The 26,135-nt window shown below is 33.5% G+C and overlaps 1 protein-coding gene and 1 pseudogene across 2 annotated transcripts; one reads left to right on the top strand and one right to left on the bottom strand.

The window, feature by feature from the left end:
* Positions 1 to 2,629: 2,629 nt before the first annotated feature.
* On the top strand, positions 2,630 to 9,172 carry LOC110663622 (E3 ubiquitin-protein ligase ORTHRUS 2). 2 transcript variants are annotated; one of them, XM_058144657.1, is made up of 10 exons: positions 3,035 to 3,171; positions 3,364 to 3,554; positions 4,430 to 4,962; positions 6,376 to 6,501; positions 7,107 to 7,206; positions 7,314 to 7,375; positions 7,446 to 7,548; positions 7,796 to 7,940; positions 8,089 to 8,306; positions 8,479 to 9,172. In XM_058144657.1, the coding sequence occupies exons 2-10, from the start codon at positions 3,450 to 3,452 to the stop codon at positions 8,956 to 8,958; spliced, it is 1,872 nt and encodes a 623-aa protein (XP_058000640.1). In that variant the 5' UTR covers positions 3,035 to 3,171; positions 3,364 to 3,449; the 3' UTR covers positions 8,959 to 9,172. The 2 variants fall into 2 exon arrangements, with proteins under 2 accessions (XP_021678688.2, XP_058000640.1); XM_021822996.2 differs by lacking the exon at positions 3,364 to 3,554 and having other exon boundaries at positions 2,630 to 3,171.
* Positions 9,173 to 9,461: 289 nt separating this feature from the next.
* LOC110663578 (uncharacterized) lies at positions 9,462 to 25,689 on the bottom strand (annotated as a pseudogene).
* Between the last annotated feature and the right edge of the window lie 446 nt (positions 25,690 to 26,135).

Genomic DNA, 26,135 nt, shown 5'->3' with positions numbered 1-26,135 from the left:
ACAATGTGTGGAGTGGTAGCACTGGTTGTCTTTTTAGTAAGTTTCTTTGTGGCTTAAAGCTCGATTGCACATTTAAAGTTCAATTTCACCTATTTTTAAACTTTTGTTTAAAAAATTTAATTTAATCTCAATTTAGTTTAAAAATTAAGAAATTAAACATCTTAATTTTTTATTTTAAATCAAGAAATAAAAAAATTTAGTGTTAAAATTAAGAAATTAAATTTCTTAATTTTTTATTTAAATTAAGAAATCAATAAATTTAACTCATAAATTTTTATTTTTAGATTAAATTAAATTTAAATTAAAAATTTTAAATTAATCTAAATAAAAATTTAAAAATAACTAAATTAAATTTTATCAGTAAATATAGATACTAAATTCAACATTTTGCCATTTATTTAACTGTGTTCTTGTATGCCCTAATCTGCCTGGAAGAGTTGATCCGGGTTTGGGTATTCATTGTTATGGGCCTGTGTTTTGACTTCGGGGTTCAGTTAGATTTCTTTTACGAGGCTATGGGGCCTTTTTTATGATTGTATTTGTCTGCCGATTTTAAGGTCTATCAATGAAATTGTTGTCTTTGAAAAAAAAAAAAAAATTGGCCTTCAGATTTTTTATTTTTTATTTTTTATTTTTTTACCCACTTTCTAAAAGTTCCCTGTCGAGATGTTTCAGGCGTTGATGCCTCTAGAACGTGCCTACCGCAAGCTTTGTACTCTTCTTTCCTTTTGCTTGAAAAAAAAAAAAAAAAAAAAGAGTAAGAGGTATTAAAGCCCAAATCTTTCAGCTACGACGCACTCCATAATTTTGAGGACTGTCTATTAAATCATCTTATTAGTCATTTATTCGCGCATTTCACGGTAACAATATATATATATTTTTTATTTTTATATTTCATTTAATTTAAACTAATTAAATTTCAATCAATTAAATTAATTATTTTTATATATTTGCAAAAATTTTAATTATTATATTAATTTATATACTAATATATGTTAATTTAATAATATTTAAATTAAATCAAAATAATCAATTGAGTTAAAATAAATGCATGAGAAATTATGTAAACAAAAATTTTTAAAAGATAGAATTGTAATTTTTGACTTAAAAGATAATTGATGAAAAATTCTATTAACATACTTGATAATACGAAAGTAGAAAATATGATTAAAGATTTTATATCTCCAAAATAATATATATATATATATATATATATAATAACATGTCTGATAAACTATTTTTAATAGTTATATTGAAATAAAGTTGAAAATATCACCTGAGTTTAATATTTTAAAAGGGTTCTTAATATATTAATTTTTTTATTATAATAAAATATCTAATAAAAATTCAATTTATAATTAAAGAAATCAAAATAAAATTTCAAACTTAATTAAGATTAAATTATTAAGTTTTAATACTAATAAATAATTTTATAATTAAAAAAATTAAAATGAAAATTATTGAATAAAACTATTATTTTTAATTATATCAAGTGTGAATTAATATCTCCTAAAAAAATGTCAATTAATAATAAATACAAATGTCAAAATTTGATTTATAACTTTGAGTTTTTAGCTTTCACACGCAAACACACAATAAATTTAGAAATGATAATGGGGCGGGATAAAGGAGCTTGGGGTTAGGGTAGGCATTCCATGTCAAGAATTTTTTTTTATTTGTTTTATTTTAATTTATTAGTATCCAATATAAATTTATTTATTAAAAAATAAAATATAATTAAAAATATAAATTTTATATATTATTTTAATAATATATTTATATATTTTAATAAAAATAATAAAATATTACTATGCAACGTAAATTATAGAATTTTGAGATGAGAGGGAGTATTTTTATTTTTGCCCCGCATAAATTGAAGTAAAAAAAATTAATCGAGTTCGAAACAAGATAGATCGACTTCAAAAACTTTTGTCACTCTTAAATAGATTAAGTGGCCATCTTTTTAATATTATTAATTATTTAATTTATATATTTATATGTTTATATATTTTATTTGTTTCTTGAATATTAACATAATATTTAAAATAATTTCTATTTAATGTTATATTACTATAATGGATATATACTTTTTTTAAATTATACATAGTACTTTTAATTGTATTTATATTTTATACTGTAATGATATGGCATTAATTATATTTTTTTGAAAGAATACATAAGGAAGAATAATTAATAATTATTTAAAAAACAGAAATTTAATTATATTTGGATAATTATTTTAAAAATATAAATTGTATTAGCTATATTTAATAAAATAATATAATTTTAAAAATATAAAATATAGAAAAAATAAATTATATTACTAAAATAAAATAAATAAATAACGTCTGGTTATATAATAAAACCCGCGTATTAAGAAAAGAAATGAAATATTACTGCACATAGATTTTAAAAATTCAAGTGGATCTGGGCGATATGCTTTTCCTTGCATATAAAATTTCCCATTTGTAAGAAGAGGGCAATTTGCAAAACTTCAACCCAAAATTCTACTTCATATCTGATGTCAGCAAGCCTTCCTCTAAAATTGGTTGGAAAAATTATATTTAATTATTTTAAAAACACCCTCCTCTTGCCCTTTGACCTTTAAATGCTAGTAAACTCACCTTAGTTACCCCATGGGCTCTGACCAACCAAAAACTACATCCAAACAATAGCGACCAAGACCCGCTTCTAATCTCTGCTTCTTCTTTGACTCTAATGGCGCACTCTTGCCAACTTCCCTGTGATGGCGATGGCATTTGCATGATCTGCCTCAATAAGCCATCACCCGAAGAGACTCTCACTTGCAACACATGTGGTACTCCCTGGCACGTAACTTGCCTCTCCTCTCCACCACAAACCTTAACAGATACTGTCCAATGGGACTGCCCGGACTGCTCTATGCTCAATCCGGCTGTAGCCGGAGGATCACTGAGTTACTCTGCCGCCCTGATCACTGCGATTCGGGCCATCGAGTCTGACGATTCACTCTCTGAGTTCGAGAAGGCCAAGAGACGGCAGCAGCTCTTGAGCGGAGGCGCTCCGTCCTCTGAAGGCGAGGATGCCAATTCCGATAAGAAGAGGATCAACGGTGATAATGATATACTTGATATTTTCGATGGCGGATTAAACTGTTCCTTTTGCATGCAGTTACCTGATAGGCCTGTTACGGTAGGTGTATCTATCCATCTACTTCTCAATCTGCATTTTATTTTATATGAATCGAAATAAAGGTAGGAGTATAAATAGCATCTCACTGTGACGTTAATTGTGTTTATTTGTTTTGAAAATAATTATAAAATGAATAGCTGATTTGTGCATTTTTGCTGCCCTGTTTCTCTGTTTCTTTTTGTATATGATCAGAGTTTAGCTCAAGGGGTTGAATTTCCACTGCAATTTTCCACAAATTTTCAGCTGTGTTTTTTCTTTCTTTGGTATCTTAGCCTTCTATGTCTTGTTTACGGAAAAGGACGAAATACAGGGAGAAAGCTGTAGTTTCTATGGGCTTGTTTTCAACCAAGGCCAAGTTGATGGAAGTCGAGAGACTCTGCAAGGTGACCTGTTGGTTCTTGGATGCTGCCTGTAATCAAGTATGATGTATTTACCCTTTTTGGGGGTGCTTTAAAGGGGAAACAGGGTCGCTTTCAGTGGTGAAGTTGAAAAGATTGCGATTGATTTGGCACACGAACCATTACATTTCCCTTTTTTTTTTTCTTGAAGAATTTATCTTTCTTTGAATTTTATATCTGTGGTTTTCATGTGTTAACATATTCTTTCTGTTTCAATGCCTTTCGTAGCTTGACTAGGAATTTGGCAAACAGTTCATATTTACCCATTGCATTCCTTACATCTTCCTCAATCTATTTTAGTCTGTGTGGGCATATATGGATTATGTTTTGTTCTTGCAAATCAGCATTTACTTTGATCTGAATGTTTAAAAGTAGGGACTAGGGAGAAGTGTCAAAACTAGTAGTTTGATATGATTTATCAGTTTCCACTTATGTGGTAGGTGATAGTTAGGCATTTTTATTTTAGCTGTCCACAACTTACCTTTTGCATCAAGCCTATTAAGTGCTGAAGAATTCTCAACATCTCCCTTGTGCTCTATTTCTTCCCTTGTTTGCTAATGAAAAAGCCTTGGGGAGCCTGTGTTGGAGGAAAAAATATTATGGCTGCATGTGATTGCAGCAGTGCATCTGAACCAGAACCACCATTGTACTGTGGTACTTTGCAGCCTTGCATTCTGATTGACACTTAAAGCACAGTTCTGTATCACAGCTGCAATGAACCTCAATTAGATGCAATCTGCATAACTCAATATGAGTCTACACGTCTACCCTTTTATTTAGGAAATCAAATAAACAGGAATTTTGCTGTAAATATTTTTGATTGACACATGCTCATCACCTTCTTTTGCCCCATATTTCAGACACCATGTGGTCATAACTTTTGCCTCAAGTGCTTCCAGAAATGGACTGGACAAGGAAAGCGCACGTGTGCAAATTGCCGCAATCAAATCCCCTCCAAGATGGCAAGCCAACCTCGAATCAATGCTGCACTTGTTGTTGCCATCCGCATGGCAAAGATGTCCAAATCCAGTACTGCTGGAGGACCACCTAGTGTATATCATTTTGTCCACAATCGAAACAGACCGGACAAAGCATATACCACTGAAAGAGCAAAGAAAGCTGGAAAGGCTAATGCTTGTAGCGGAAAGATCTTTGTCACTGTTCCCCCTGATCACTTTGGGCCAATTCTTGCTGAGAATGATCCAGTGAGAAATCAGGGTGTTTTGGTTGGAGAGTTGTGGGAAGATAGGCTAGAATGTCGACAATGGGGTGCCCACCTTCCCCATGTTGCAGGTATTGCTGGTCAATCAACTTATGGTGCCCAATCAGTGGCTCTTTCTGGAGGTTACGTAGATGATGAGGACCACGGTGACTGGTTCCTTTACACTGGGAGGTATATTTAGTCTGCATCGTTTGCATTTGTGTTATTTCCCAAGCATTGGTTTTACTGTGTCATTGGTTTGCTATTTTCATTAGCTAAGTGCAGGAATGGTTCTAGAACTTTGATGTCTAGGGCAGGCCAATCATTTTAACAATCCTACTTTTTTTTTTTTTTTTTGTGGGGGGGGGGGGGGGTGTGCAGTTTAAGGAAAAAAAAAATGTTATCAATGTTCTGTATAGTAACTCAAAGAAATTTTACACTACTAGGGGGAGGCTTTGAGGCATCATGGGGCCCTTCTGATCCCTCTTTCAATCCGTCCATGCCATAGATCTTAATCATGGTCGTGGAGAGGGTCATGATGATGACTGTAGTTGTAGAAAGGACGCCGTTGCAGTTAGAACACAATGGTAACTGCTTATTGCTATGCAAAATTTTTTTATAAACATTGCAAGATGTATAAACTAATAGATGTTAATAGAGTTAACTAAAATTAAGAAATGCAACTAACTAATGAGCATAAATACATCAAAATCCATAATTTATATTCAACTCTAACAATCAACTTAAGTAACTAGTGCAAAGCAAAGTAATGGATAAAGATCTAAACTTATGACCTCAAAAAAGAGTGTTTAGGAGGGCTTGAGTGTCTTGGCTGAGTTTAAGAGTTTCACTTTGTGTTAGATTTCTAATTTATGGTTAAATTTCAAGTATATACTTAATTTATTGAAAACAATTCTGCGAATATCTTTAAAATTTTTAAAAAAGATTGTAGAACTAGCAAATTAATGCATGGTATCTATGATTCAACATAAATATAGCATTAAAAACAAATTTACAAATGCAAATAAACAACAACAAAACAAGTTAAAAATTAAAACAACTCTTTCAAGGACAGGAAGAATCTCCTGCGTATTTTACTTCTGCCTTGTTATTAAGTAAAATCAAGCATTAATGTCAAGTGGTGAGATTTTTGAAGGACTTGAGTTGAAGAAAAACTCAAAATGGGGGCCAGAAGTGGCTACAAGGGATGGAAACACGTGTTACAATCTTTGGCAGAGAAGAATCTGCTTTTTTTATGGGTAACGACCAAAATAATGGCCGTTACTCAGACAAAAAGGAAAATTGTTCATATATGGGGTGTAACAGTAACTTGCCCCTAACAGTACATAATTGTTATTTAAATCTACGGTCCCTTGTGGGACACGTCATTGCTGTTAAAGCAGAAATTTATTAAATGAATTTCCTGCCACTAGTGTAGTGTTTAGTTTGTTGTTAATAACAACAACACAGTTTGGTTTTTGTGTTCTGCCTACTCTTAATGTGTGTTGCAGTTGTTGTTGTTGTTGTTATTATTATTGTTACTATTATGATTATTATACTTCTTAAAATTCACTTGTGTTTGATTTGGCGATTTGTGGTGAATAGTGGAGGAAGGGACCTGAGTGGCAATAAACGCACAAACAAGGCACAGTCCTTTGATCAGAAATTTGAAAAGTTGAATGAGGCTTTACGATTAAGTTGTCGTGAAGGTTATCCTGTGAGAGTAGTGAGGTGAGTTTTGATAATGAATAGATTGTTGCTCATTATCATGAAGTGTACCTGGAGCTAAATTTAAAAGCTTTGTATTTTTTAATGCCAGTGGATATTTCTTTAATGTAGAAAACTATTTAAAAGTGACTTTAATGCTAAATCCTTATTTCCTTTTGTTTGTGGATAATAAGGAAGTACAAATACAGCAGCTGTGTAGTTCCAGGTATCATATGCAGCACATACTTGGAAACTTGAAATAGGTCCCAACCTTGGAAATTCCTGCTGCATTTTTGCTTTCCATGTTAAATCCATATACTTGATCGCACTTAATACGCCTGTTACATCTAGGAAAATATGTTGTGGATAAACATGAGAAAAATGTCCTCTTTCTAGATAGGCAGTTAATTTGAAAACAAAAAATGTTTCCTGTGTACACACTTGTGCCATATTTCAGCCGACTGTTGGCACTAGTTAATATCGTGAAGACAGTTAAACTTATCGGCAGCAATTATGTTTTTGTTGCATCTAGAAATATGTATGTTCTAGTGGTAATAGTTATTTCCTGGATGAATATCTTCTATTTGAATTTGGTGTCAACATGTAATAGTTCTTCATTTGGTGGGCAGGTCTCACAAAGAAAAGCGTTCTTCTTATGCCCCAGAAAATGGCGTACGTTATGATGGTATTTATAGGATTGAGAAGTGCTGGCGTAAGAATGGAATGCAGGTAAAATTCTTGAGGTCATGTTTAATGCATTTAGGTAATCAACCAGATCTCCTGTTCGCCAAATGTGTTCTGAACTTTTTATTTTTTTCTTTTTTTTTCCCAATTAGGGCTACAAAGTTTGCAGATACCTTTTTGTCAGATGTGACAATGAACCTGCACCGTGGGCAAGGTATGTCTACTTCTCTCTCTTGATCTATCTATCTTTCTCAAGATCATAATCTTTTACAATCAAACTGCAGTGATGATCATGGGGATCGTCCAAGGCCTCTGCCAGTCATCAGGGAGTTAGAGAATGCCATTGATATAACTGAAAGGAGGAGATCTCCATCCTGGGACTATGATGTAAGCTTACTCAGTTTTACTTTATACTCTCACACACATGTAGAGCTATTTGTTTACCAGTTCATTGCTTATTTTTACAATCTATGCATCCCCTTTGATATAGTCTACAAAGTTGCTCTCATACAGATAGTTATCTGCCCAAAATTCTAGAGCCACGGGATCATCGTTCTTTCTGAGCTTTCCCTACTTGGTATAATGGTGAGACATTCATTTTGATATTCCATAATATGTTATTTCTGCTTCTCAGGAGGAAAAAGGTTGTTGGATGTGGAAGAAACCTCAACCAAGCAGTAGAAAAAAGGTTGGTGGTGGAAATCCAGAAGATGGTAAGAAAATGAAGAAAGTTAGGCGGCAAGGACAAAATGTGCTTGTGAGACAAAAGCTTCTGAAAGGTGCTCTTTTTATCAAATCTATGCTAGCAACTTTCATTTTTCTTAACTTTTACTCGTGTAGCCACTCTGGTGTGCTCCCTGACCATGATTAGGCCAATAGCAATGGATTAACAAAGAAATGCTTCATTCTGTGTCATTCACCATGCAGAGTTAAGTTGTCAAATTTGTCGGAAGGTGATGACTGACCCTGTTACCACCCCTTGCGCCCACAATTTTTGCAAAGCATGCCTGGAGGGTTCTTTTGCTGGCCAAAGTTTCATGAGGCAGAGGACATGTCAAGGCAGACGGACATTAAGAGTGCAGAAAAACATTATGAAATGTCCATCTTGTACAAATGACATAGCTGACTTTCTTCAAAATCCACAGGTACTGCAAGTCAATCAGTTACATTTATTGTGGTTTACAACAGATCATTCATGTATGGTAGAGCATTATGTTTCGTATAGTGTCATTTTGACAGTAGTGGTTATAAGACTACGTGGTAAAAGATTCAAGAGTCACAAAGTCTTCTCTGATGACATCTAAAATTTCATGACAGGTTAATAGAGAGTTGATGGGTGTCATTGAATCACTACAACGCAGAGATGCAGAGCTTGAAAATTTTGACGATTCTACTGAAGAAAGTGATGGTACACATGAGAAAACACAGGCGCTTGCTAATACAGAAATATGCAATGCAAATAGTGAAATTCTGGAAGAAGCCAAAGCTAGCAATTTGATGTTTCAAACAGAAACTAATCCCCAGCAAACATACAAGGAGGAGGCAAGTGATGGAAATGACAAGTCAAATGTTGTCACGCAGAAGGAAGGGATTTTGCTTGAACAACCTTATAATGTGAATTGTGAAATTGAAATTGATGCTAGCAACTCGGAAATAGCTGACAGTAAAGAACAAACAACCACAGAAACAGTTGAGCAGACCTACAAGAGAAAAAATACTAATGATGAAGGAAGCCAGCTAATGGTGGATGCTGCAGTTAAGTCCAGGAGCAAGAAGGCTAAATTGATGGTAGCATAATTTGATTTGCATGAACATGCGCTACTGTATATATTTATATGTGGTTGGTGTGAAGGTAGTTTATCACAGTTTTTTATATATTGTTTCACAGCTCTTAGGCCAAAGATTCTGAACTAGTATTACCGTGAATTGTGAATAATGAGGCCTTGAAAACATTGATGATAAATAAGGATGTCTAATCTTACAAATTAAGGTAAATTTTTTATTTTGGCCAGTTCTTCATCGTGTTCAAAGAAGCCTTTTATATTGTCATCACACGAGCGGATATTGGGAAATCTAACTGAGGCGGCTAGGTTTTCTTTGGCTTTAAAAACAATATCGCCCTGCATATTTGAAACTCTAAACGTGCTTGTGAACATTTAATAAATTGATCATTTGAATATTCCAGTTGTATTCTGCAAGCAGTACTTAATGAGCTAAATATCTACTCTGAAAGTTCCCTCGGATCATTAGAGTGCATGTTCCTATCATCTTGCAGGAAAGTAATATTGCATGGTCAGCCTTATATAAAAAACTTGCTCTTGTGGTTGTGGTTAGTAAACAAACCAATAATTTACATCCAAAGGTTACACCATATATAATGTTATTTATAAGCTAATTAAAGTATATTACAGGTGATGGTCAGTCAAAATTGTATTGTGAACCTTTTCCATATTTAAACTACGGCGTGTGTTTGGCTCACAGTCCCATCTAAGATCTTGTCTGAATCTTTGTTGCTCAAGTTTCCCTATCAAGGCTTTCTTTCCAACTTCTGGGACAGAATTGAACATGAAGACAGATTTATCACCAACGTCATCCTTGAAAGTAAACAAGAAATCACCAGAAGATGCTGTCTAATTTATCTTTATCTTTTTTATATAAATTTTCTTGTCTGCTGAAATTAAGATAAATATCTAGCCACCTTAATGGACTGAGTGAACTTCCTTCCAGCAAATATCACAAAGAGGGTCATCCATGAAACCAATAGAGCAAGCTTTACTCCATCATCCATTAAACCTGTCTGTATATTTTAAATAAAGCCTATCAACCAATAGCCGATTCTTTATATTTTGTCAATTATATACGAAGTTTTTCATTATGATATGAATTGTATCCAAACATAGGACGCGTGCTTGAACTGACTAATACACTTAAAAATATCCAACTTCTAGATAAGTGACACATGGATTCCTATCTGGCGAATTATTCCACGTCTAAAAGAGAATCACACCCGCATAAAGATGACAAGCCTGAATGAACATCATACAAGCCCAGCGGTCGGATAAACTGACCGAACTGCTCTGAAAAGGTTACTAACCGGTATCCAAATCATATCCCTCATAACCACACTTAAAGAGGAGGATACCCTTTTACAGAAGAATCTAGGGTTATTTATTGACATAGAGGCAAGCACATTTAATAACCGAATAACTATGGTATTATGCCACAACAAATACCATCATTACTAACACCATAACTACCATTATAATAATGGCAGAACGTCTATGATTAGAAACAAACACTGAACACATTCCACTGGAGCTGTAAGCTATAATTGAGCTAGCACCCCAACCTAACATTTGGCACTCCCTCATTAACCTAACAGTAAGTATATAAGGCCACTTTTTTCTCGAGGTAGGACATTCGAATTTTTACTTTTCTATCTTTCATTACTATTAACTACTGATTTCAATCTCTACTAACTGAATTATCGGAGTGCCAACGGGTAAACACACCCATTAGCTTTCTGATCCTTCCTTGTCTTACACAGCACCAAGTAAACCCTGAGCCGCCTGGAGACCGATTAGACGACTCGTAGACTATCCATATGCCTTAACAAAGCCCCATATCTGGACATATTCTTCCAAACACAATCCATGTGTCACCTGTCCAAGATACCTCGGTATCACCACTTAGCACTCTCAAATTTTGCATTACCAGTATAAAACTAATAAAAAATGTTAATAATATTTATCACTTCAAGATTTTTTTTACAAAAAAAAAAGTAGTAAAATTATGGATCTCTTTCATTAAATATATACTTTGTGAAATTTTTATAAATAAAATACATGCCATTTCAGTCATTTGGTAGTTTTGGTATATGCTATTCCAAGTTTGGCTGCACATAGCAATGAAAAAATACTGTATATAATAATAAAACTAAAATTACTGACTGTAATTTTATTGTCTACTACTCAAGTGCAAAACAAGTTAATATACTGATTTTTTTCATGAAAAGCATAATCGAATTATATATAGGAAATTAAATATGGATGGATAACCACAAGGCGGGTAATCCACCCAAACCCCACCTCAAGAAAATCTATCCACAAACCAAAGTACACGGGTGGATAGCTATTTCTAACCTTTTCTCTGTTGCAGATGTCAAGGGGGTAAAAAGCATAAGAGATGGTCGTGAGAATAACCTAGGTAGGCTTATTCAACTCTATTGCAAAAACCTTCATACTGCATGAATCATGAATGCATTGCTATTTGACGACATAAGATTTAGCAGAAATGTTGACCCCGTATAGCTCAAAATGAGCATTGATTTTGATGATAACAAAACTCAAATAGAATATATCTAACTAACTTTAAGTGATGTGTAGATTTTTCTCTTATTCATGAAGAATCTTTGAGGTTGCATCAAAGGAAGAAGAGCATTTAAAGGCATCTCAAGATAAATCCAAGTTGAAAAAGAATAAGATTATGAAAACTAAAATTCAAAGTAAAGTTATGAAAGTTATAGAGTTAGAAGTTGAGTCTTAGGACTTATGTAAAAAGAATAGATGAAAGTTTAGTCAAATGAAGCTCAAAATTTATTTTTCTTTCAATTACTTTATAAAGTTTTTTCTCATCATGACCTTAGATATTGCTATTGAAATATATATTTTTAAGGTCTAAATTAAATTTTTAAAAGATTACAATTTGAAACAGGCATCTGGTAAATTAGTTTGCTAACTTGTTTGCTAAAGTTTTAGTTTGCTAATGTGTTTGCTAAAACATTAGTTTGCTAACTAGTTTACTACTATCACCAAAATTTCATTAGTTTGCTAAATGATCAGAGTTGCTCAACTTCGCACAAAAAGACAAAGTAACGGCTATTTTGCCTAGAACAGAGTGTATAACGTTTCAAAAAGGTTTCAAACAGTTTAAAATGATTTGGGACTATAAATACACCTTCTTTACTTTATTTTACACTTGATGAAAGCTTAGATTTGCACTCCAATATTGATTTTTCATTTATTGCTTTCATTCAAGAGCTTTAAAGTGTTTGAGCTACTATTGGCAAATCAACTCATCTCTTCTTTATAGTTTGATTTCTATTGAGTGAGAGTGAGTGTTAAAACATTAAATTGCATTTAAGAAATATTGTACAAGCACCTATTGAAGTTTGAGAGAGTGAGTGCTTGAGATAGCACTTGTCAAGGGTTCAAGCTATCTTGTTAAAAGCTTGGTGTTGAAAAAGTTGTAAAGGAATTTTGGTCTCTTGCCTTTAAAAGAGCAAATAGTGGAGAGAAGACTCAAAGATGGTTCTTTGAGAGAGTGGATATAGGCTAGTTAAACCGAACCACTATAAAAATCATTATTTTTTATTTCTCTAACCTTAATCTCTTTACTCTTGTGAAATATAATTTCTATGCATGATATTGAGTATTGATTGAATAGATTGAGTTGACATACTTGAAGATATATTGAGTAGGTTGAGAAATAAGTTGAATATTTTGTGATGCATGTTATATCAAAAATTGCTATAAATATTGATTGAAGCTTGAATTGCAATTTAGGGATACATTATTGAAACACATATTACTTTCATTATAAATAAAGGAGCACTTAGTTGAACAAAGCCACAATTTTTCATTAGGTTACAAGCAAGGGCCGAAAAATTGTAAAGTCCAATTCACCCCCCTCTTGGACTATTTTTGGGACAACAAATTGGTATCAGAGCTTGACTCTTTTACTTAAGGTGTCACAACCTTGGAGTGATCCCCAATGGCTGGTTCATCTAGCAACACTGCCGGTATACCCGCACCACTAGCTGAAGGCTACTCAATTACTAGACCACCACTCTTCAATGGCACTAAGTACTCATTTTGGAAAATGAGAATGAGAAATTTCATACAATCTGTAGATATTGATGCATGGAGAATTATTAAAAATGGTCCACATGTTCCTCAAAAGAATGGTCAAGGAAATACTAAATTTCCTAAAAATGAAGATGAATATGATGACAATGATTAGAAGAAAATTTCTGTAAATGATAAAGCTATTAATATTTTGCATTGCTCACTTGACCTTAATGAATACAATCGTGTTTCAGGATATCAATCTGTTAACAAAATTTGGGAAAAGCTTGAGGTCACTTATGAAGGAACGGATGTCGTCAAGGAGTCCAAAGCAAACCTCCTTATTCGAGATTATGAGCTATTCGAAATGAAGCCAGGAGAATCAATTGCGGATATGAGTACAAGGTTTACCGATCTTGTTAATCTTCTCAAAGCACTTGGTAAAAGATTTGAGGAAGCCGAACTTGTGAAAGAAATTCTTAGATCACTTCCAAAATCTTGGGAAGCAAAGACTACAGTTATCCAAGATACCAAGGATTTTAAAACATTCACCTATAATGAACTTATTGGATCTCTCATTGCACATGAGATGGTATATAAGAAAGATGAAGTTGAAAATGAGCAAAAGAAGAAGAAAAGCATTGCTCTCAAGTCAAATAAGGATGAAGATAAGAAGAAAGGAGTTGTACTTAAAGTTGACTCAAGTGACAACTCAAGTGCTTCAAGTGATGATGATGATGATGATGAAATGGCTATGCTTGCAAGGAAATTCAAAAGAGCTTTCAAGAAGGGAGGAAGTAAATACAACAAATTCTTGAAAAAGTATACTCCCAAGGATAAACGTTTCAAGGATTCAAAAGAAGAAGTTTTATGTTATGAGTGTCACAAATCAGGACGTATCAAGCCCAAATGTTCATTGCTCAAAAAGAAGAAAGGAAAAGAAGACAGGAGCAAGAAAGCTATGAAAGTAGTATGGAGCAACAGTGAAGAATCTTCAAATGATGAATCAAATGACAAGCAGACTACTCACCTTTGTATGATGGCATTTGAAGAGAAAGTCAAAAGTTCACAAAAGGAAGAAGAAAGTGATAATGAGGTAAACTCTTTTGAACCTCCTAATGGAGAGGAACTTGAACTTGCATTTGCTAAAGTATATGATGAGTATAGAAACTATAAGAGAAAGTGCACTAAAATGAATTTAGAAATTAAATCATTGAGATCACAAAATATTACCATGTCCAATGTGTATAAAGAAAATGAATTTTACAAAGGACAAATTGCTTTGTTTAAAGAGCTAGATTTGGAGTTGAAAAACTCAAAAGAAACTTGTGAAAAGCTCATTGAGAAAAATAAGGTTCTTGAATCTAAAATAGAATCTTTGACAAATGATTTGGCAAAATTTAAAAAAGGAAAAGAAACTCTAGATGTACTTCTTGGAAACCAAAGAATTGCAAATGAAAAATATGGAATTGGTTTTGATGGTTTCATGAACTATGATAAATACAAGAATCATTTCATTGAAGCATCTACATCCTCCTTGCCTAATGTCACATGCTATTATTGCAATAAATGAGGTCATATGATTAGCTCTTGTGCATTTAGGAAGGGTCTCCTTAAGGTAAATAAAGTATGGGTGCCAAAGGGAACCTTACCTAAGGTCACTAACCCCCAAGGACCCAAAGTTGATTGGGTACCTAAAGCTAAATGATTAAATTTCAGGTTCGTTTCAAAGGGATGAAGGAAAGTGAAAAATGATATATAGATAGTGGTTGTTCAAAGCACATGAACGGTGAAAAGGACAAGTTTTCAAAAATCACAATGGTAGATGGAGGACATGTGAAATTTGGAGATAAAGGAAAAGAAAAAATAATTGGAAATGGCACAATTGGAACCAAACCTTGTATTGAAGACGTGTCACTTGTTGAAGGTTTGAAATACAAATTGCTAAGTGTAAGCCAACTTTGTGATAAAGGTTTTGAGGTAAAGTTCACTTCTTCTCTTTGTATAATCAATAACTTAGATAATGACACATTGTTCATTGCCAATAGATCTAATAATGTTTACTTGCTTGACATGAATAACTTTGAAACTAATCATGGTACATGTCTAATATCCTTTGATAATTCTAGTTATTTATGGCATAGAAGATTAGGACATGCAAGCATGCATACACTCTCAAAATTGTCCAAGAAAGAACTTGTTAAAGGTCTTCCAAAGATTAACTATGAAAATGAATTTCAATGTAGGGCATGTGCACTAGGAAAGTATACTAGAGCTTCTTTTAAATCTAAAAATATTGTTTCTACCACTAGGCCATTAGAATTGCTTCATCTTGATTTATTTGGACCCGTGTCTCCTGCTAGTCTTGGTGGGAAGACATATGCCTTAGTTATTGTTGATGACTATTCAAGATATACATGGACATTCTTCCTTGTTCACAAAGATGAAACTTTTGAGAAATTCACTTCTTTTAGTAAAATGGTTCAAAATGAAAAAAGTTTTTATATCACATCTATAAGGAGTGATCATAGAATTGAATTTGAAAATCATTTATTTGAAAAATATTGTGATAAACATGGAATCAACCATAATTTTTCAGCTCCTAGAACACCACAACAAAATGGGGTTGTAGAAAGGAAAAATAGGACTTTGCAAGAAATGACAAGAACCATGTTGAATGAAAATAATTTGCCAAAGTATTTTTGGGCTGAAGCTATTAATACTTCTTGCTATGTGTTGAATAGAATTTTGATTAGACCAATGTTGAAAAAGACCCCCTATGAGCTTTGGAAAGAAAGAAAATCAAATATTTCATATTTCAGAACATTTGGATGTAAGTGCTATATCTTAAATAACAAGAAGGATAACTTAAAGAAATTTGATGCTAAATCCGATGAAGGAATATTTCTTGGGTATTCAACAAAAAGTAAAGCATATAGGGTATTTAATAAAAGAACATTAGTTATTGAAGAGACTATTCATGTTTTGTTTGATGAGGCTAACCCTTCTATTAGAAGGAAAGATGCTTTTGATGATAATAATGAGCAGGTGTTTGGAAAAGATAATGTGAAATCAAGTCAAGAAATGGAGAAAATTGATGACAAAGATGAAGAAACTCAAGGAGATACCACAATAGATGTCCATAATGCCAATTATGATCAAATCAATGAAGAAATGCCAAATTTGGAAGAATTACAAGTGAATGAGCCCCAAAATGAAGATTTACCTAAAGAATGGAGATTCCATAGAAATCATCCCCAAGAAGACATCATTGATGATCCATCTCAAAGGATGATGACTAGAGCACAATTGAGAAAATATTTTAGTAATGTAGCCTTTGTTTCACAAATTGAACCTAAATGTTTTGAAGAAGCTCAAAATGATGAAAGTTGGATTCTTGCCATGCAAGAAGAACTCAATCAATTTGAGAGAAACAAAGTTTGGAATTTCGTGCCTAAACCCAAAAATCATTCAATTATTGGCACTAAATGGGTTTTTAGAAATAAAATGGATGAAAAAGGCAATGTTGTTAGAAACAAAGCTAGACTAGTGGCTCAAGGCTACAACCAAGATGAAGGTATTGATTTTGATGAAACCTTTGCTCCGGTTGCTAGAATTGAAACTATTAGAATGTTGTGTGCCTTTGCATGTTACAAGGATTTTATGCTTTATCAAATAGATGTCAATAGTGCATTTTTAAATGGTTATATTGATGAGGAAGTGTATGTTGCACAACCTCCGGGCTTTGAAAATCATAAGCATTCAAATCATGTTTATAAACTTACTAAAGCTTTATATGGTTTAAAACAAGCTCCTAGAGCATGGTATGAAAGGCTTAATAAATTCCTTTTACAAAATGATTTCCAAAAAGGCAAAGTGGACACAATACTTTTCGTTAAGAAGCATCATAATGATATGCTCATTGTGCAAATATATGTTGATGATATAATTTTTGGTGCTACTAAAGAATCTCTTTGCAAGAAATTTTCTAAGATTATGCATAATGAATTTGAGATGAGCATGATGGGAGAGCTCACATTTTTCCTTGGACTTCAAATTAAGCAAATGAAAGATGGCATCTTCATAAATCAATCAAAGTACATCAAGGATATGTTGAAGAAATTTAAAATGGAATATTTGAAGAGCATGGGCACTCCTATGAGTTCAACAATTAAAATGGACAATGATGAAAAAGGTAAAGAAGTAAATACAAAGCTTTATAGAAGTATGATTGGCTCTCTTTTGTATCTTACTGCATCTAGACCAGACATGCATTTTAGTGTTTGCTTGTGTGCAAGATTTCAATCATGTCCAAAAGAATCCCATCTAAATGCAGTTAAAAGAATCTTCAAATACCTCATTGGCACACACTCAATTGGTTTATGGTATCCAAAATGTGAATCATTTAATCTTGTTGGTTATAGTGATTCAGATTTTGCTGGAAGTAGATTGGATAGAAAAAGTACTTCAGGTACTTGTCAATTTCTTGGTCTTGCACTAGTTTCTTGGCACAGTAAGAAACAAACTTCAGTGGCTCTGTCTACAGCTGAGGTCGAATATATAGCTACTGGTAGTTGTGTTGCTCAAATTTTATGGATGAAATAACAATTGGAAGATTTTGGTTTAAAATATAATCTTGTTCCAATTAGGTGTGACAACACAAGTGCCATAAACTTGATCAAAAATCCAGTCCAACATTCAAAAACAAAACATATTGAGATTAGACATCATTTTATTAGAGATCATGTTCAAAATGGAGATATCAAAATTGAATTTGTTGCCTCTGAAAATCAACTAGCAGACATTTTTACAAAACCACTCAATGAGAAAACTTTTTGCAAAATTAGAAGGGAAATTGGCATGAGTGAACCACTTGCTTGAAATTCAATTCATATAAATTTAATATATTTGCATATTATCCAATATTTGCTGTGATATAAATTTGCTGAGAAAACTTTAAATAACATTAGCTAACTTATTTTTGTACTCGTGAAATTAGTTTACTAAGTTGTATGCTAATGTTGCGTGCCTAAAATTAGTTTACTGTATCGTGTACTGTTCAAATCCCAAACCAAAAAGTGATTGTTCTTTGAATTTTCTGCGCGCCAATCAATGCTCTTACCCATTCACATTTTCTTTACTGTGTCAAATATATATATATATATATATATATATATATACATTTGAAATAAAAATAAAATTCAAATAAGGTACACCAGAAGAGGGAAAGCGCGGGACTCAAGAAATCTTATCCATTGCTATACGAAACCGTCACCTATCACCACCCTATTTTTTTCTTGCCATACCCAACTCTCTCTCTCCTCTGCATTGGTTTATGTTATTACTATTACCAATTTTCTTGTCATTAACATTGACCCATATTCATCAGAGCGCCTATCTCACTCTTAAATCATCAATTAAAACTCTAATCCCTCATTCATTCCTCACTGCACCAGAAGCCATTTTAAAATTCTCATTTCTTCATCGCCTCTGGTTCCTCATCTATGGCTCGCACCAAACGAAAAACCCCTACTGATGCTACCTCACCGTCCTCGTCTTCATCTAAAGAACTCCCTGTTGCCGCATTAAAGAAGAAATTAAAGGAAAAGAAGAAAACACCAGAAACTGAATCCACTAGTGTATCCTCCGACCCATCTAAGGAAGTCGAACCTGCTGTGATGGCACCGAAAAAGAAAAAGGGGAGGAAAATGTGTGGGATAAATACTCAACGCAAGAAGGGTGCCACAAAATTATCGGGCTCTGTAGTTAACAAAGCGTTTCTCGATTGTAAGTTCATTAAATGAGATAATTTTGATCAGGTAAATTTTCAATTTAAGGAACTCTTTGAATTTCAAGAATGGATGAATGTTTGTGAATGCACTGATGTTTACTACCCTAGACTAGTCCAAGAATTTTATAGAACTTTAAAAATAGTTGATGAAGAAGACAGATTTGAGGTCTCTTTGAATAACAGAGCATATGACATTTCTGTTGAGTTGATTGCTAAAGCCTTAAAATTGCCGAATGATGGAAATAAAATCTCTACTCATAGGGATGTTGCTAGAGTTCCAAGCTTTAACTTGGCTGAATTTGAAAATGAAGTTTTTCCTGCCAACACTGCCACTAGTGAAAAGTCCACTAGCACAAAAGCTTTTCAGCACATTAAGATTATTCACAGTATGATGAATTATATATTTTGTCATAAATCTGGCAGCTATGGATATTTGAGTTACTTGGATATGTGCATCATGTGGCATATTGTTAACAGAGTAAGAATGAATTTGGCATATCTGATTTTTAAAAATATGTGCAAAGCTTATGGGATTGGTAAATTACCCTATGCACACCTTTTAACTGCCTTGTTTAGAGAATTGGAGATAAATGTCTCTAAGGAGAGTTCTAGGGCAGATTTAATTGTGCTTAGAGAAATTCATTCTGATACTGATGAAAGAAAGAAACAATTTGAAAAAGGTGGATCTTCCAAAACTAAAGTTGATTCAGATTCTCAAAGTGAGATTATGAGTGAGCTTCAAGGACTAAGAGCTTTCATTAATGAGAAATTCAGTACAACAAATCAGTCTATTGAACTTCTGAGAAAATTTGTAGATGTTGTTGATTACAAAGTAAGTCATTTGCTTACTCAAAACGAGGAGTTAAAGAAACAGATTGCAGATCTTAAGCAGGCACAGGAAACTGGTTTCGCAACCAAAGTTGAGACTGATGTACCTGCAAGTGACCCTTCTACTCATGATGATTCTGCCTTTGATCATGGTAATGTTGAGTGTGGAGGTACTGGGCTTGGTGAGTCTACTGCTGCTGTAGAACATGAGAATGAATAGGTTGTAGAACCTGCAGTTGAACCTGTTGTTGAGCATGTTAGTGAATAGGTTATGGAACCTGTAGTTGAGCCAACTGTAGAACCTACAGTTGAGTCTCCACAGAAGAAGGGAGACTCTCTAAAGGATCAGCAGGAGAGTGCTCCACCTAAACCTTCTGCAGTTGAAGCATCTCAGGCCAAGAAGAGCAGGAAAAGAGTTAAGTCTACGGTGTCCAATCCATACTACACTCTAGTTGCTGCTCTTCAAACCCCATCTGACGAGGATGAGCCACAGAAGCATGAGCCTTTGGCTGACCAAGTTTCTCAGCCACCTGCTGCTAAACCTTCCAGGAAGAAGATGGTGCCTTCCAAAGCTATTAGAAGGAGCAAAAGACTTAATGATTAGAAACTGATCTGCTTTTTTAGTTTACTAATATGTTTACTATTGTTGTTGGATGGTTTTTCAGTTTGCTACTGTTTACCTTACTGATTTTCAATTTGTGCTTCATTCTTTTTGGATTAATATCTCCTGTTTTCTTTTTGGATGATGACAAAAAGGGGTAGAATGAAATAGATGTGTGCTTTTGTTTTGAAAAATAGATGTGTGCTTTTGTTTTGAAAAATGGATGTGTGCTTATATTGTGGCTTATGCAAATGTTTTAGAAGTGTGTATGCAAACTATTGTGGCTTATGTGTGCAAAATATTAAGTTTAATATTTTGCATATTGAAAATGTGGATATCTCATGAATATTTCTTGTAGCATAAATTCAGGGGGAGTTTTGTATAGCTATTAATACTTTTACTTTTTAAACTTGTGTGCATACATTAAGGGGAAGCAATTCCCGCATACTAATATGCTTGATTATGCATAAACTTACGCACACTTTTATTTATTCTTGATTGATTATTCAATTGAGTTTTGTCATCATTAAAAAGGGGAAGATTGTTGACCCCGTGTAGCTCAAAATGAGCATTGATTTTGATGATAACAAAACTCAAATAGAATCTATCTAACTAAATTTTAAGTGATGTGTAGATTCTTTCTCTTATTCATGAAGAATATTTGAGGTTGCATCAAAGGAAGAAGAGCATTTAAAGGCATCTCAAGATGAATCCAAGTTGAAAAAGAACAAGATTATGAAAGCTAAAACTCAAAGTAAAGGTATGAAAGTTATAGAGTTAGAAGTTGAGTCTTAGAACTTGTGTAAAAAAAATAGATGAAAGTTTAGTCAAATGGAGCTCAAAATTTATTTTTCTTTCAATTACTTTATAAAGTTTTCTCTCATCATGACCTTAGATATTGCTATTGAAATATATTAAGGTCTAAATTAAATTTTTAAAATATAAAAATTTGAAACAAGCATCTGGTAAATTAGTTTGCTAACTTATTTGCTAAAGTTTTAGTTTGCTAATGTGTTTGCTAAAACATTAGTTTGCTAACTAGTTTACTACTGTCACCAAAATTTCATTAGTTTGCTAAATAATCAGAGTTGCTCAACTTTGCATAAAAAGACAAAGTAACGGCTATTTTACCTAGAACAGAGTGTATAACGTTCCAAAAAGGTTTCAAACGGTTTAAAATGATTTAGGATTATAAATACACCTTCTTTACTTCATTTTACACTTGATGAAAGCTTACATTTGCACTCCAATATTGATTTTTCATTTATTGCTTTCATTCAAGAGCTTTAAAGTGTTTGAGCTACCATTGGCAAATCAACTCATCTCTTCTTTATAGTTTGATTTCTATTGAGTGAGAGTGAGTGTTAAAACATTAAATTGCATTTAAGAAAGGTTGTACAAGCACCTATTGAAGCTTGAGAGAATAAGTGCTTGAGATAGCACTTGTCAAGGGTTCAAGCTACCTTGGTAAAAGCTTGGTGTTGAAAAAATTGTAAAGGGCTTTTGGTCTCTTGCCTTTAAAAGAGTAAATAGTGGAGAGAAGACTCAAAGAGGGTTCTTTGAGAGAGTGGATGTAGGCTAGTTAAGTCGAACCACTATAAAAATCATTGTTTTTTATTTCTCTAACCTTAGTCTCTTTACTCTTGTAAATATAATTTATATGCATGATATTGAATATTCATTGAATAGATTGAGTTGACATACTTGAAGATATATTGAGTAAGTTAAGAAGTAAGTTGAATATTTTGTGATGCATGTTATGTCAAAAATTGCTATAAATATTGATTAAAGCTTGAATTGCAATTTAGGGATACATTATTGAAATACATATTACTTTCATTATAAATAAAGGAGCACCTAGTTAAACAAAGCCATAATTTTTCATTAGGTTACAAGCAAGGGCCGAAAAATTATAAAGTCCAATTCACACTCCTCTTGGACTATTTTTTGGACAACAAGAAAGATAAATGAGATGTTTTAAACAAGTTGCAAGAAGAGTACCAGGTGCCCAAGAAGAACTGCAGGTATAATTTATGTGAGAATGCCAGCTTCCAGCTTCCCATAGCAAAGGCCAATTTAAAAATGTAACAAATCAGTTTAATGTGAATGAAGACACTATACTAGCCTTATTTGACTAAAATATAGAATAAATGAAGCACTTAAGAGAATGAAAGTGGGTAAAGCCTATGGACCCGATAGAATACCAATTGAAGTGTGGAAGTGTTTGGGAGATATGAGAATGACATGGTTAACTAAATTATTTAATAAGATTCTAAACTCAAAGAAAATGCCTGATGAATGGAAGAGGAGTATTTTAGTACATATTTTTAAAAATAAGGAAGACATACAGAGTTACTCAAACTATAGGAGAATTAAACTCATGAGCCATACTATGAAGTTGTGAGAGAGAGTTGTGGAGCATCGACTACGTCATGATACTTCTATCTCTCTCAATCAATTTGGCTTCATGCCTGGTCGTTCAACTATGGAAGTGATCTTTCTCATTAGAAGCTTGATGGAGAAATATAGAGATGTGAAGAAAGATTTACACATGGTTTTTATTGATTTGGAGAAGGCTTATGATAGTGTTCTAAGAGATGTCTTATGGAGTGTGTTAGAATAAAATAGGGTATCTATTAGGTATATACAAGTGTTGAAAGATATGTTTGAAGGAGCAACTACTATTGTGCGTACAGTGGGAGGGGACACGAGATTTTTTGATCTCAATTGGATTACACCAAGAATCAGTTATAAGTTCTTACTTTTTTACATTAGTTTTAGATGAATTTACGAAACATATACAAGAGAGTATTCCTTAGTGCATGATATTTGCGGATGATATTGTTCTGATAGATAAGACGCGAGAAGGAGTCAATAGAAAGCTAGAGCTTTGGAGAAGTACTCTAGAGTCAAAGGGCTTTAAGTTAAGTAGAACGAAGATAGAATACATGCATTGCAAGTTCAGTGAATGCCCAACTGGTAATAGGGAAGGAGTTAGTTTGGATGGGTGGTACTGTCCCAAAGTAATCACTTTAAATATCTCGGCTCAGTCCTTCAAATAGATGGGGATGTGAGGAGAATGTTAGTCATAGAATTAAAGCTGGATGGTTGAAGTGGAGACGTGCCACGGGAGTTTTATGTGATTGCAAAATTCCCAATAAGTTGAAAGGAAATTTTTACCGTACAGTCATACGACCGGCTATGTTATATGGTAGTGAGTGTTGGACACTGAAAGAGTCGTATGCGTCTAAGATAAGAGTTGCAGAGATGAGAATGTTAAAATGGATGAGTGGCCATACTAGACTAGATAAAGTAAGTAATGAGAGTATTAGAGAAAAGGTAGGAATGGTGCCAATTGAGGATAAGTTGAGAGAAGGGAGATTGAGGTGGTTTGGTCATGTGAAATGTAGACATACGGAGGCTCTAGTTAGACAAGTAGAGCACATTAAGTTAGAGGATAGAAAGAAAAAAAAGGGTAGACTTATATTGACTTGGAGGAGAGTAGTACAACATGACCTAGAAGCATTACACATTTCTAAAGATTTAACCCAAAATCATTTAGAGTGGAAAAAGCGAATCCATATAGCCGACTCCAAATTTTTGAGATAAAAACTTAGTTGAGTTGAGTTGAGTATAGAACTATAAGCTATGAGTCCTGATATGAAGAATGTAAAAGATTGGAAGTATTATCAATCTAACATTTTCTGATCCGTTCAAAAAACAAAAATTCAGAGCTGCTCAAAAGAATTCTATAGTGACTAAGAAACAGTGACAAGAGCACATCAGATAACAATCCTTTAACTTTAAGAAAAAGAGTAAAAAGAAATTTGAGATGTTTCTTTCAATGAAAATTGATGAACATGGGGCCTTCTATTGCAAATTGCAATCCAAAAAAATAGTTAAAAGAAAAATGAAGATAGTTTTTATAATTCAATTTTCAAAAATTAAACAAAGACATAATTCTTTAAACTCGACTTCACAAGAACTTTGGCACAAGTTTTCCCATGGCATAATCATGTACATGGCAGGACCATAATGTTAAGAAGAAGTGAATATAATGTACTTAAATAAAATTTTCCTCCTTAATGAAAAATGGCTTTGGTGGTGGCTATTAAGTAGCTTGTGGCCAGAGAGTAGAGCATGTTGATTCAACACGCAAACAAGGAAGGTTGCATTATACGGCTACAATGTTGCAAAGTAATTATTTGAAGGAAGCACGAATTTTAAACCATGAGTAACCATACCGCCAACCACAGAATTTAACATATCAAAAGATTAGAGAAATAAAAGGCTGGGCTGCCCCAAAAATACCCAGTAAAATCATAACAATAAATCAGAAACAACTGGCAATGAATGCATAGAATGCATCAACACACTATTATTCCCTTCTTTGAAGACAAGTCCTGTGACTGCTTCAAACAAAGGACCAACAAATTATGAACTACATATTGTATCAAGTTCTCGCCAGCTGGTCTAGCAAGGGTGGTGTATATTGCAAAAGATCCAACAACACCAAGTACCCATAATGCTTGAAGAGTGCGTTTAATCTCAGTTAGTTAGATGTGAATCAAAAGTAATGATGGCCGCAGTCCCCCAGCTCCAAGACTGTATAATAGATCAAGATTTTGCTTGACTATATTTCCCTCAACAAAGAATCACTGGGTAAAAACGCATCTGATGCTGCAATCACAAATGCAGACGCTGCAGTAACCAACCCCGATCTATACAAAACCACCTGTCACATTATTATTCAAGTGCAAAATAACTGCTGTAGTTATGAAGATTTAGAAATGTCTAATTGTATTTATTTTAAGTAATTATACACCAATATTATGTTTAGAATTGCCGTTTGAGCCGCAGTTAAATAAAACACCATCCCAAATTTTTTTAATTTAATTTAATCTCAATTCCAAACCACTCTAATTAAGCTCATAAAACCACGTCCATAGATTCAGAAGGAAACGACGTCGTTTAAAATATTCCTGGTTAGCATAAACCACTGGCTGTTTTTCACCAGTTTCGCCAGGGATCGTCTCAAATTCCAATTGATATACAACTGAAAGGAAATCATTAACAAATGCAAGTATTCACAGTAGAAGAATTCAGAGCATACATGATTTGAACTCCAATTAATAGCAACACGATAAAAGGAAATAATCACAAAGTACCTCTCGAACGTCCGATAGTTCAAGTGTCCAGCTACCATAAACGCTTTTGTAAACCGTCGGTTGAAAGGAACTCTGACAGCTTTCGCCCGCGCGTTGCATTTTATCCATCCATTTATAACCTTAAACACGACGATGCCACCACCGATATGCAGGATTTCGCCCGCCAAACGCTGAGTCTTGAAGGAGAGATTAACGACGCCGATGACGCGAGCAACGCCATAATTAACGACCTCGCTTTCCCTATTTTCCTATTTTGACAATTAATTTCTCTTTCTTTTTTTTTTTAAATAAATATAAAATATTTTATTAGCAGCCAATGGCCAATACTGTAAATCTGCGCTGTAATATCATTGGCTGAGAAGTTCCACTTATTAGTTGATGGGACCCACTGTTATAAGGGAAATCTGCCACTTTAGATAACACGGCACCGTTTCTGTCAACGGATTTGAGCCCATGATACTTGTAACCCACAAAAATCGCCTCCTGCATGGCTTGTAGGAGCTTTGGGATAGTGAAACGCTTAGGTCGTGACATATTGCACGGCTGGGTAAAAATTAGACATAATAATTTTTATAAATAGTTTACAAAATAATCATTTGAATTAAATTAAATTATTAATTAAAATTTTTAAAATAAATATTTTTTTTTAATTTTAAATTAATTCAAATTTATAAATCATTAATAATTTAAATTTAAATTTAAATTTTGATTGCTTTTAAATTAAATAGGCACTTGACCAC

The sequence above is a fragment of the Hevea brasiliensis genome, chromosome 3 (assembly GCF_030052815.1).
Source record: "Hevea brasiliensis isolate MT/VB/25A 57/8 chromosome 3, ASM3005281v1, whole genome shotgun sequence".
Classification (NCBI taxonomy): domain Eukaryota; kingdom Viridiplantae; phylum Streptophyta; class Magnoliopsida; order Malpighiales; family Euphorbiaceae; genus Hevea; species Hevea brasiliensis.
The sequence above is the reverse complement of the archived record's forward strand: the minus strand, read 5'-3'. Positions and strand labels throughout refer to the sequence as shown.